The sequence below is a fragment of the Barbus barbus genome (genome assembly GCF_936440315.1).
Source record: "Barbus barbus genome assembly, chromosome: 17".
Lineage (NCBI taxonomy): Eukaryota > Metazoa > Chordata > Actinopteri > Cypriniformes > Cyprinidae > Barbus > Barbus barbus.
In genome coordinates this window covers 7,962,470-7,974,715 of record NC_136745.1, presented here as the reverse complement: position 1 = coordinate 7,974,715, position 12,246 = coordinate 7,962,470, and the positions used below count along the sequence as shown (strand labels likewise).

General features: G+C 35.6%; 1 protein-coding gene across 1 annotated transcript; it reads left to right on the top strand.

Annotated features, from left to right (window-relative positions):
* Nucleotides 1–250: 250 nt before the first annotated feature.
* cdx1a (caudal type homeobox 1a) lies at nucleotides 251–10,873 on the top strand (the record flags this gene model as incomplete). Its single annotated transcript, XM_079438457.1, has 3 exons — nucleotides 251–626; nucleotides 9,653–9,801; nucleotides 10,694–10,873. 3 exons carry the CDS (start codon nucleotides 251–253, stop codon nucleotides 10,871–10,873), a joined length of 705 nt encoding a protein of 234 aa, XP_079294583.1.
* Nucleotides 10,874–12,246: the final 1,373 nt, after the last annotated feature.

The window sequence follows — 12,246 nt, the reverse complement described above, 5'->3', positions numbered from 1 at the left end:
TCGTGGTCTTCATCATACGAAACTCAAATTTTGACCTTTTATTCAATGTTTTGTTGTAACTTTCGTTCTTTATTATAATGTCGCGTCGCCTAAGATGAAGATGGCTGATCGCGCACCTGTGCGCGTGTCATAAATCAGCTCAGGTGGGTGTCCCGGGCGTGACGTCAACGTTGGGCAAACAAACGCGCGCCCGTAAGCGCTCAGGTAAGGTGAAGTTCAGTTAAAGTAAAACTTTCAACTCGCGAGGAAAATGTCCGTGAGCTTCCTGCTGGACGCGGCCATGTACGGCAACCCCGCGAGACACCTGAACCTCAGCCAGCCGCACCTGAACATGTACCCGCCCGGGCCGTACGCGGACTACAGCGGGTACCCCGCGGCTCCGGCGCTCGGGGGCGACCTGCACCACGCCGGCGGCGCATGGAGTCCCGGCTTCGCCCCCGGCTCTCGCGACGACTGGCCGCCGCTCTACAGCTACGGGACGGGTCACCCGCTCCCAGTGAATGGCGCGGAGGTCAGCGGCATTCCGCCGGTGGAGCAGGGGCTGCTGAGCAGCGCTCAGAGCGCGCCGGTGGAGAGAGAGGAGCCGCCGGACTGGATGAGACGCGCCGCGCCTCCCGCGAACATGGGTGAGACATCAGCACCTCTCCTGAGCCTCTGTTAACTCACAGCACACTCGTTCACTCCACACGATCAAAAAGTACTATGGTAATGCCATATTATTTGGACACGCATCATGGTAATAACATTGAGGGGTTTTTTTTAGACCTGCACCATGCACTTGATGCTTTTATCCAATATACCATAGTAGTACAGTGTTTTAAGACAATACCATTGATAACACCATGTTTTTTGGACATATTCCATGTGATGTCATGGAAATATACAATAGCAGTGCATCGTTTTTGTGCACAGTGCTATTGTAAATACAATTTTGGACATGTATCATGTTTTTTCAACTTGTACCATACGATTATATGATTTGTTAAAGAATACAGTGTTACAATATACCAATTGGCTTTTGAAGATGCAAAACCATTGATTTACCACCTAAAGGCCGTGGTGTATCAATACGGAAATCATACAGTACCATGGTATATATCTGCCCAGTGTAAATCACCTGATAGCATTCAAAAACCTTTTCAAGAGTGCAGAAAGTGAAAGTTTTGCTTGAAAAACATTTCTAGGTATTGTAACTGTTTCTATTGAGGAAGTATTCTGCTTTTTGTGAGCTACAGTCACATCTGATCTACACACAGATCCTTTTATGAATTAGTCGTTACAGCAGAAAGATCAAAATACCAGCAGAATTCATCTGTTTGATCTTTGATGATCTCCACCATCTGGAGATCTGAAGGAGCATGTAGCTCAACAGCCAATAATGGATGCTTGCGGCCTTATCGGAAGTGCATTATGGCTAATAGTTTACAGAGTGATAAACTAATCTCTTCGGGGAATATTTGTGTAAATATGTCACACACAGTCAGGGCGGTGAAGTTATAAAGCTCAGACAGAAACAGACCTTTGGAAAACGTGGAGATTTAGTTTCAAAAGCTTTTTAGTGTCCGGTAAATTTGTCGTTTGATCTTTTTAATGCTCTGGATTTGTTACTATTGTATAGTTGACATTGAGCAATTTGATTCGATTCAATTCAAACTTATCAGATTTATATTTCTTCAAAAATAACTGGTCATATTTCTTAAACAGTACAAAAGGAGGAACTGTAGCTCATTAGTTTAGTCTTCAGCTCTCAAAGGACTGTTGTCTAACAAAGTTGGTCAAGATGCAAATGCGGTCATCGTGTTTGACTGTTCAAACGTTCTGATATCATCACATGAGCAGCGAATATGGATCATGTGACTAAAACAAATATAGATGAGAATGTTCAGGAAATGCTGCTGAAAATATGAAACGCTTTAGAAACACACATGTTCCTGGCTCACCTAACTTATCTGAATGGCCTACTTATCTCTAGTAACATATCTTTTGTTTTTATATAGAGATAATTATAATGACAACAGACTAACCCAGATCCAAACCTTACCCTGAAAGAATGCATGCATGAGAAAATACATGATTTATTTACATTATTAGCTTTATTCTATAAATGAGTCATTTTCACTCTTCTAAATGCAATCCACTGCTGCCCCCTACTGGAGAACAGTGACATACAACCAATGTTTGTGATGAATGTTTTATATTTAACTTTATTTTGATCCATTAGTTAATGATAATAGAGACATTTACACTTTATTTTGACTTTATTTTGATCCATTAGTTAATAACAGCCACATGTACCACTGGAGACAATTAAAAATGAGCACATTTACTTCAGCTCTCTCTCTCTGCACTGTAATTTCCAAAATGTAGTGAGCTGCATACTGTCTAAACAGTTAGCTGTCTTCTGAGTGAGCAACTGAATTAGAACCCCATAAGTGACTGATCTGGAAAAAATGAATATGATTAGAGTTTGATGTTGATAATTAAATTATGCATTACTCTAAAAAGTATAAAATACATAACAGATATAAGTAAAATACTTAATTGTAATTAAAATTAAATACTTATGAATGCATTTATGATTATAAACACACACAGATTTGGAATAGGCTATGACTGGGTTATTATGTGTTTACTGTTATGTTTACTAAAAATAAAATCATACAAACTTTTTCATTAGTAATAAAATAATCATTAACTGAAATATATACATATATATATATTTAATTTAAAAATTCTAAGCTTTTTTAATTTTAACTAAAGTTAAAACCTTAAAAATGTTTGTTACTTGAATTAGAATAAATGTTAAATAAAAAAATAAAATAAATAATGAATAAATTAAATAAAATATTAAACTTATTTTATATCAGCTACTTTTCTGGTTTTCATTTATTTTAATTTGACAAACTAAAATAACAAAAACTAAAATGGAGATAAAAATAATAAAAACTATATGCACATTAAAAACTAACTAAAAGAGCAACACATTTGCAAAAGATTTAATGAAAATTAAAATGACAACAGAAAAAAACTCATTTAAAATATTAAAATAAAAATAAAATCTTAAAGAAAACTTGAATGTATTTTATTTATGTTAGATGCAAAGGCATTTCTAATATGTAAACTATATACACATTATAAAAACAGAAACTAAAGAACTTGTAAAAAATATTAAAATAAAAACTAATTCACAATATTTGATTCTCATGCTAAACACTTGTTTTTTATTTTGGTCTATTTGGCAAAGAAATGCATATAGTTACTGTGGTCATCCTCTCAGGTACCTTCTTTCAAAATGTGGATGTCTCAAATATCTGTATTACTTCCACTCGAGAAGTTTACTTATGACATGCATCAAAAGTCTAATGACTTTTGGAAGATTTGGTCACCTCTTTGGCATTATGTTAATAACCTCAGCTGATTCCTTATTCTACTGAATGTAATTACTTTCCTGCTTGTCATGTTTGGAATGTGTATTTTATTTCCTCCCTTTTCCTCCTAATGTATGTTTGAGACTGTATCTCTATGTTTCTGGATATTGGAGTAACCGACGAATAAAAAATAAAAATATAATTAAAAACTAATTCAAAATATTAATAAAAACCACAATATCTCAAAATAACACTGAGCTGTGATGCTGTAAAATGCAGTCTAGTTAGGCAGTACACTAAGGTTTGGACTGGCTTCTGCTGATACATGCTTCTGTCTTTATCTCTTTATGCTGTGTTTATTACAGCCCATCATATGATGGCGATGATTTGTGTGTGCGTATAATGAGGTTAAACACTGTAAACCTTGATTTACTGAGTGCACACATATCCAAGTTTAATTTTTGGCCTTCTCAGAACCGGTTTGAAGAGATAAACCTACAGTAAAAATCAGTTATCCATTTAAAACCCATTTAAAACCGAACTACTCAACTAACTACACTTTTGACGCCCACTTAACACAAACTTCTGTTAGTTCAAGAAGGCGGTTCTGCAATCGCTGAACTTTTACCACTCATTATGCATTAGTAATGTCACAGACGTATATGTTCGTTTGAGGAAAGAGATAAACGAGGGCGCCATCACACAGAGACACAGTGAGTCAGCCGTGTGTGACACCGGATGAAACAGTGTATGAAGGTGTTACCTAATGTTAGCCGCTCGATTATTAATCCTCATGTCTAAACACAAGGCGTCTTGAGAGTCGAACCAAGTGAAAGATTTTGTGAAAAGCTAATAGTAGTAGAGGCCAGCGAGTCTGAGCCAGCGCCACACCCTGCTGTGTGGACTGGAGCGCACTGATAAGGGGAAGAGACTCTGTGTGTGTGTGTGTGTGTGTGTGTGTGTGTGTGTGTGTGTGTGTGTGTGTGTGTGTGTGCGTGTGTGTGTGCGTGTGTGTGTGTGTGTGTGTGTGTGAGAGAGTGTGTGTGTTTACACACGTCAGCCAAAGCTGCTGAAGAAAAGGGAAGAGAACTGTTGAGAAAGAGTTTCAGTCTATGAATATTGCATTCTAGGGTCTTCAAGACAGATAGTCTAGACAATGTCTGTGCTTCAGAGTTATTTTAGTATCACTGAGATGCTGTTATAGGCTTTTTTTTTCATTTGAATTTTTTTTTTCATTTCAATTTTTTTATTAATATTTTTGTATTTTTCATTTTAATTTCAGTTAAAGTTTTAGTAACACTATTATAGTTTTTGTATTATTTACATGGTAAAAGTTTTTATTTTTGAATTTTCCATTTTCATTTCAATATCAGTTAGTTTTAGTTCATTTTATTGTGCAGTTTTGACCTTTTTATTAGTTACTATTTTTAATCTAATATCTATATAAATATTAATTATTAGATAAAGAATAAAACAAAAAGCCACAAAATAAAATAAAAAAATGCAAGATATAAACACAATTTTGAGAATAAAAATCTGAATTGTGAGATAGAAAGTCAGGATTAATTTTACTTTTTTATTCCATGGTAGATACTTGATTTTAGTGCATTAATTTAGTTAAAAATCAAAGTGAAATATTGCGACAGACAGACAGATAGACAGACAGACAGACAGACAGACAGACAGACAGACAGACAGACAGACAGACAGACAGATAGACAGATAGATAGATAGATAGATAGATAGATAGATAGATAGATAGATAGATAGATAGATAGATAGATAGATAGATAGATAGATCAAGTTCAAGTTGAGCTTTATTGTCATTCCGCTACATGTGGGGATATACAGTTGGACGAAATGTCGTGCCTCGCAGGACCACGGTGCTACATAAATACAGACATACAACAATGAAGTAAAAAACACTATAAACCTATACACAACTAACCTACTGACAGATTTAACTATAAGTATACTATATATATATATTATATATATATTTACCCTATACAAACTAAAAAAATAGAAGATAAAAAATAAAACCTATACGAATGCTTCACAAATACGGTACATGTGCAAGGAGTTAGTTGACCCTAAACTAAATTTAGGGACCATTATTATTATTTGCATTGTTTTACTGTTTGACATTTTTCTCCATATTCTTATACTTTTACATACATTTTTAGAGTTTATTTTTTCTGTTTGATTATTGATGTGAAATTAAAATGCAAGAATTTACTCTATATATATATATATATATTGAAAAATTATTTTGAACAAGTGAATATTATGTGTCTGTGCCACAACATTAAATATGTTTTAAAAGTAAAAAGACAGAATATTTTTATCATATTTGGAATATCGGAATATCATATTTGAACACTTAATTCACTCACTAAATGTCTGCTTTAGCTTAAACGTCATCGCAAAGAAAGGCTTGGAAAAGTAAAGTGATAGTGAAGTGAAATCTAAGAAAAGCTCCTGCAGTGGCTGAGCAGATTCAGACAATTGAAAGTGAAAGTGACGTGAAATACGGCCAAGTATGGTGACCCATACTCGGAATTCGTGCTCTGCATTTAACCCATCCAAAGTGCACACACACAGCAGTGAACACACACACACAGCAGTAAACACACACACACCGTGAACATACACCCGGAGCAGTGGGCAGCCATTTATGCTGCGGCGCCCGGGGAGCAGTTGGGGGTTCGGTGCCTTGCTCAAGGGAACCTCAGTCGTGGTATTGAGGATGGAGAGAGAGCGCTGTCTGCCTCCATTAGGCCACGACGAATTGCTTTCTTACTTTCTAATGTAATGCAATCATCACATTTTAATTGATTTAAGATTCTGAGTTTCATTCAGCGGGGTTAAGATAAGACTGTGTGCTTAACATGGTTAATGCTAACATCAGACAAAGAGAACATCTCAAGACAAACTAAAAGTGTGAGAGGGATATGAACGTAGTTTACCTCACCGATATTCTCCATCAGCCTCTGTAGAGGAATAGTCATGTTAATTTTAGCACGACACCTGTTCTGGATGGTGTCATATTATCAAAACAGGAAATGAGATCAGATCTTAGGTGCTGCCCTTCCTTTCTGACAGCCAAACACTTCAAAAACATATTACTATTTCTTTTCTCTTTGCTCAAGTGTGTAAGTGCCCTTTTTTACTGAAAAAATCAATGAATCATCACGTCTTTGATCAGTGGATTGATGATTTAGATGGGATTTGAAGTCCAAGCTGCACAAACCTTAACTAACTAAAATCCAAGAACTCAAATGTTGTGCAAAAGCTGAAAATATCAGGGGACTGCAGCTTATTAAAGGTCATGGGAATTGTTTTAAGCATTTTTGAACATTTAAATATTGCTCTTTGTGCACATTGAAGTTTTTGTCTTATTGGAGACATTCATACACAAATAAATAGCGTAATCTTTAAATGCAAGACACTACAGGGAAAAGTTTTTTTTTTTCATGGCAGATTTTGGGATGTTTGGCTTTTCATAAAGTGTTGCTTCAGACCAGTAAAAATAAAATCCAAAATACACATTTAAGTGTTTATTTTATTATACATTATCTATTTGCGTCTGTAGATTTCAATTACAATATGTATCATCTGTGAGTATTTTACGGTGGCCAAGAGAGCTCAGCGCGCTGCAAATAGAAAAAAAACACCTACAAATTAAGAAAACAACTTCGTAAATTTTACAACACTCGCGCTGCAAATGCTCACAACACAACCAAATAAAGAAGCGCACTGCAAATAGAAAAAACACCTGCAAATTAAGAAAACAACTTCGAAAATTTTACAACACTCGCGCTGGAAATGCTCACAACACAACCAAAAAAAGAAATGTGCTGCAAATAAAATTCTTTATTTGTTTGTGTTGTGAGCATTTGCAGCATCTGCTGTCAAATTGATGATGTTTTCTTGATTTGCTGGTGCTTTTTCTATTCGCATGTGTTTTCTGAAGTTGCAGCTCGCTGAGCTCTCTCGGCCACCGTAGTATTTTCTCCACTTCAGCAGAACTTGCACACACCAAACTTAGCAGGTTTATTCCTATCTATATTCTGAACATTTTTACTGAAGGGTTTGTTAATTTGCATGATTTTGTTATAGCACTTTATGTATTTGCATCTGTAAATTTAAATTACAATACATATTTTTAAAGAGTTTTTTCTCCACTTCAGCAGCACTTACATTGACAAAATAAACAGTTTTCCTATCTATATTCTGAAGGTTTTTACTGAGGGGTTTGATAATATATAATTCGCTTGATTTTATTATTGCACTTTATCTATTTGCATCTGTATATTTAAATTACAATACATATTTTTAAGGCTGTTTTCTCAAAATGAGTTTCTTTCTCCACTTCAGCAGCACTTACCAAAACCAAACTTAACAGTTTTATTCCTGTCTACATTCTGAATATTTTTACTGAGGGGTTTGTTAATTTGCCCGATTTTATTATTGCACTTTATGTATTTGCATCTGTAAATTTAAATTACAATACATATTTTTAAAGAGTTTTTTTCTCCACTTCAGCAGTACTTACATAGACCGAACTTAACAGTTTTATTAATATCTATATTCTAAAGATTTTTACTGAGGGGTTTATTGATATATCAGTCACCCTGGTTTATATACAACCCGAATTCTGGAAACGCTGGGACTTTTTTTAAATTTTAATAAAATGAAAAATAAAAGACTTTCAAATCACATGAGCCAATATTTTATTCACAATAGAACATAGAGAATATAACAAATGTTTAAACGGAGAAATTTTACACTTTTATCCACTAAATGAGCTCATTTCAAATTTGATGCCTGCTACAGGTCTCAAAAAAGTTGGCACAGGGGCAACAAAGGGCTGAAAAAGCAAGACATTTTTTGAAAAGATTCAGCTGGGAGAACATCTAGCGACTAATTAAATTAATTGACATCAGGTCTAGCTATAAAAGGGATGTCTTAGAGAGTCAGAGTCTCTCAGAAGTAAAGATGGGCAGAGACTCTCCAATCTGTGAAAGAGTGCGTTAAAAGATTGTGGAATGCTTTAAAAACAACATTCCTCAACGTCAAATTGCAAAGACTTTCCAAATCTCATCAGTCCAAATTTGACATTCTTGTTGGAAATCACAGACACTGTGTCCTCTGGGCTAAAGAGGAGGGAGACCTTCCAGCGTGTTATCAGCGTTCAGTTCAAAAGCCAGCATCTCTGATGGTATGGGGGTGCATAAATTCATACAGTATGGGCAGCTTACATGTTTTGAAAGGCACTGTGAATGCTGAAAGGTATATAAAGTTTTTAGAGCAACATATGCTCCCCTCCAGATGACGGGTATTTCAGCAGGACAATGCAAAACCACATACTGCAGCTATTACAACAGCATGGCTTCATAGTAGAAGAGTCCGGGTGCTGAATTGCCCTGCCTGCAGTCCAGATCTTTTACCTATAGAGAACATTTGGCGCATCATTAAATGAAAAATACGTCAAAGACGACCACGAACTCTCCAGCAGCTGGAAACCTATAGGCAAGAATGGGACCAAATTCCAACACCAAAACTCATAACCTCTTCAAACTGTTTTGAAAAGAAGAGGAGATGCTACACCATGGTAAACATGCCCCCATCCCAACTATTTTGAGACCTGTAGCAGGCATCAAATTTGAAATGAGCTAATTTTGTGCATAAAATTGTAAAGTTTCTAATTTTAAACATTTGTTATGTTCTCTATGTTCTATTGTGAATAAAATGTTGGCTCATGTGGCTTGAAAGTCTTTTAGTTTTCAGTTTATTAAAATTTTAAAAATGTCCCAACATTTCCGGAATTCGGGTTGTAACATTTTATTCCTAAAAACATGGTAAATATGTAGTTTTTCACTCTGACAGTATTTTCTTATTAATGGATTGATAAAAGGCAGAATTCCATCTACAAAAACCTATAACCTAACTCTAATATGTCCACAAAGTAAAGCAACAGTTTTGGCTTTATCCATTTCTTTTCTGCAAATGTTTGGACATTTTGCATATTTATTTAGATAATGTCTAATTTGCACATTTAAACATAACACAACAAAAATGCTTGCAATTCTTATTGTATTCAATTCTTTTACCCTAATGGCCTATGTTGTTTTGCCTTACACTAAATTCAGTGACTGGAATCTGACACACAAATTGAAATCAGGCCCAGTAATATCTAAAAAAAAAAAAAAAAGAAGATTTTATAAAGCCTTCTTCAGTAACCAATATGGAAATGGAAAATATCCCTGTTTTGATAGCAGGAGGAAAGACCCGGACGAAGGACAAATACAGAGTGGTTTACAGTGACGTCCAGCGCCTGGAGCTGGAGAAGGAATTTCATTTCAGCCGCTACATCACCATCAGACGGAAGGCGGAGCTCGCGATGGCCCTGAGCCTATCAGAACGCCAGGTAGGTCGACGGAGCATGGAAAGAGAAAGTTAAACTAACCTGTGAGTTCATGCTGTGAGGTTAGTCTAATTATAACTGAGTTTCTTGTAAAAGGACGTGATGTCCCTATACAGAATTAGATGCAATATATTACAAACCACAACACCTAAAGAAAATTAATTTTTTTTAGGATAATAAAGATTGTTTAGATTGTTTGCCAATTAAGTGCTTCATCCAAATTCTCATAACTGTAATGCAAAAAAAGTGGAAAAAAATAATTTACTATCTATATAAATATACAGTATATATATACAATATATACTATACACACACAATTGCAACCAGTTGCAACAAATTATTGCAAAAATAGCTCAGAATGCAAAGCTGAAATTTCAGCATCATTAAAATTCACTGGCACATTCATTCGCATATGTAAATTTTATGTATGAGACACAGGATGGGGAAGTCGTGGCCTAATGGTTAGAGAGTCGGACTCGTAATCCAAGGGTTGTGGGTTCGAGTCTCGGGCCGGCAGGGATTGTAGGTGGGGGGAGTGAATGTCCAGCGCTCTCTTCGCCCTCAATACCACGACTGAGGTGCCCTTGAGCAAGGCACCGAACCCCCAACTGCTCCCCGGGCACCGCAACATAAATGGCTGCCCACTGCTCCGGGTGTGTGTTCACGGTGTGTGTTTGTTCACTGCTGTGTGTGTGTGTGTTCACTGCTGTGTGTGTGTGTGTTCACTGCTGTGTGTGTGTGCACGTTGGATGGGTTAAATGCAGAGCACGAATTCCGAGTATGGGTCACCATACTTGGCAGTATGTCACTTCACTTCACTTCTTCACTTCAGGATGTGGTACAGCTAGAAGCGTTTGTTCAATCAGACAAATCATTTTGACTCTGTGGTTCACAGGTGAAGATCTGGTTTCAAAACAGACGAGCCAAAGAAAGGAAAATTAACAAGAAACGACTCCAGCAGGCTCAGCAGAGCTCCACGTGCACACCGATCAGTGCAAACACCGCCATGGTCAGCAGCACCAATAACGGCTTGATGACAGACGATATATCGACCAGCATCAAAGAGGAATACTGAAAACTCTTCCAAACAGAAGGATAAACAGTACATGTTTACACGGTTTCAGTGACACTGGAGCGTTCATATTGCACTACACGAATGGCATGCAAACACGTTTTATTGTGAATAACGCGCACAGTATTTCAGTTTTTGTAAAAAATGATGATCTCAGAGTATGTTGAATAATGCTTTCTAAATTTCTATACTGCTTTTGATATGACCTCACAAACTACTGATGATGATTTGATGACTATATTTGTATCACTACTGCTTTGCTTTACTATGTAAAATATTTTACACCTACTGGATAATGGAAAAATTACTTCTATTTTTAAATGGAGTCAACTGGTGCCTCTGCGTAATCGTTCATTTGTAAAAAAGAGCATCATTTTAAAACAAAGATAATATTTGAGGAGAATGTAAAATTGCTGACATTCAGAATCTCAAAAAACAAACAAAAAAACATGTTTTTTTCATTCCTCATTTTCACAACAATTAAGTACATTTTCCTCTAAATTCCCTTTATTGTAATGAGAATTATTACTTTTGAGTTTTTTTTGTAATTGCCATTATTCTCAGTGACGATTCTCATTATTGTAGGAATTTTTTTTAATAAAATATTTTAAATGCCTTTTTTTGTCAGCATAAATGTTATAATAATGGTGTATGAATACTTAGTTCACAGTTTATATATTTATATTAAAATATTTTTGCATACTACAGAATTTGGCAACACCTGAAGCTTTCATATATAATGCATTATAAGGGTATATATATTTTACAATTTAATGCATTATATCATTTCACAAGTAATTATAACCAAAATTGAAACGCATTATAATATTTGCAGACTCCTTGTTTATCATGTGTTTTATGCATTATACTTTCTAAAGATCTAGCTATGATTAGATTAGCGTTATAATGCATTACTATGGTGTTTACAATTTTTCATAGGATCATACAATGCATTACAAGCTGCATTACAAGCCATAATTAATGCATTAAAATAATTTTATAATGTATTACATTTAAAGGCTTTAATAAAAGTGTTACCTTGTTTTTTTATTATTATTTGGAAAAAACCCTCATTGTTCCTATTTTTCAAATTTAAAACAAAAAAAAAGACCTTGACATGTTGATCAGATTTAACTAAATCACACAACGACCATCTCTAAATCACGCTGTACTTTGAGAGGGTGGAAACCAGTTGGCGTGTGAGTGTTTACCGATCACAATGAGCCGTGTGGATCATAAGTCTTGATAACACAAGGAAACAAACACAGCTTATTGATAAAAACAGAAGCTGAAGTGGTGAGTTCAGCACGGTCAATCATTGACAGAGAAACCAGAGTTCGAGCAGAAGCTGTGGGCCGCATGGACGTCATCGCATG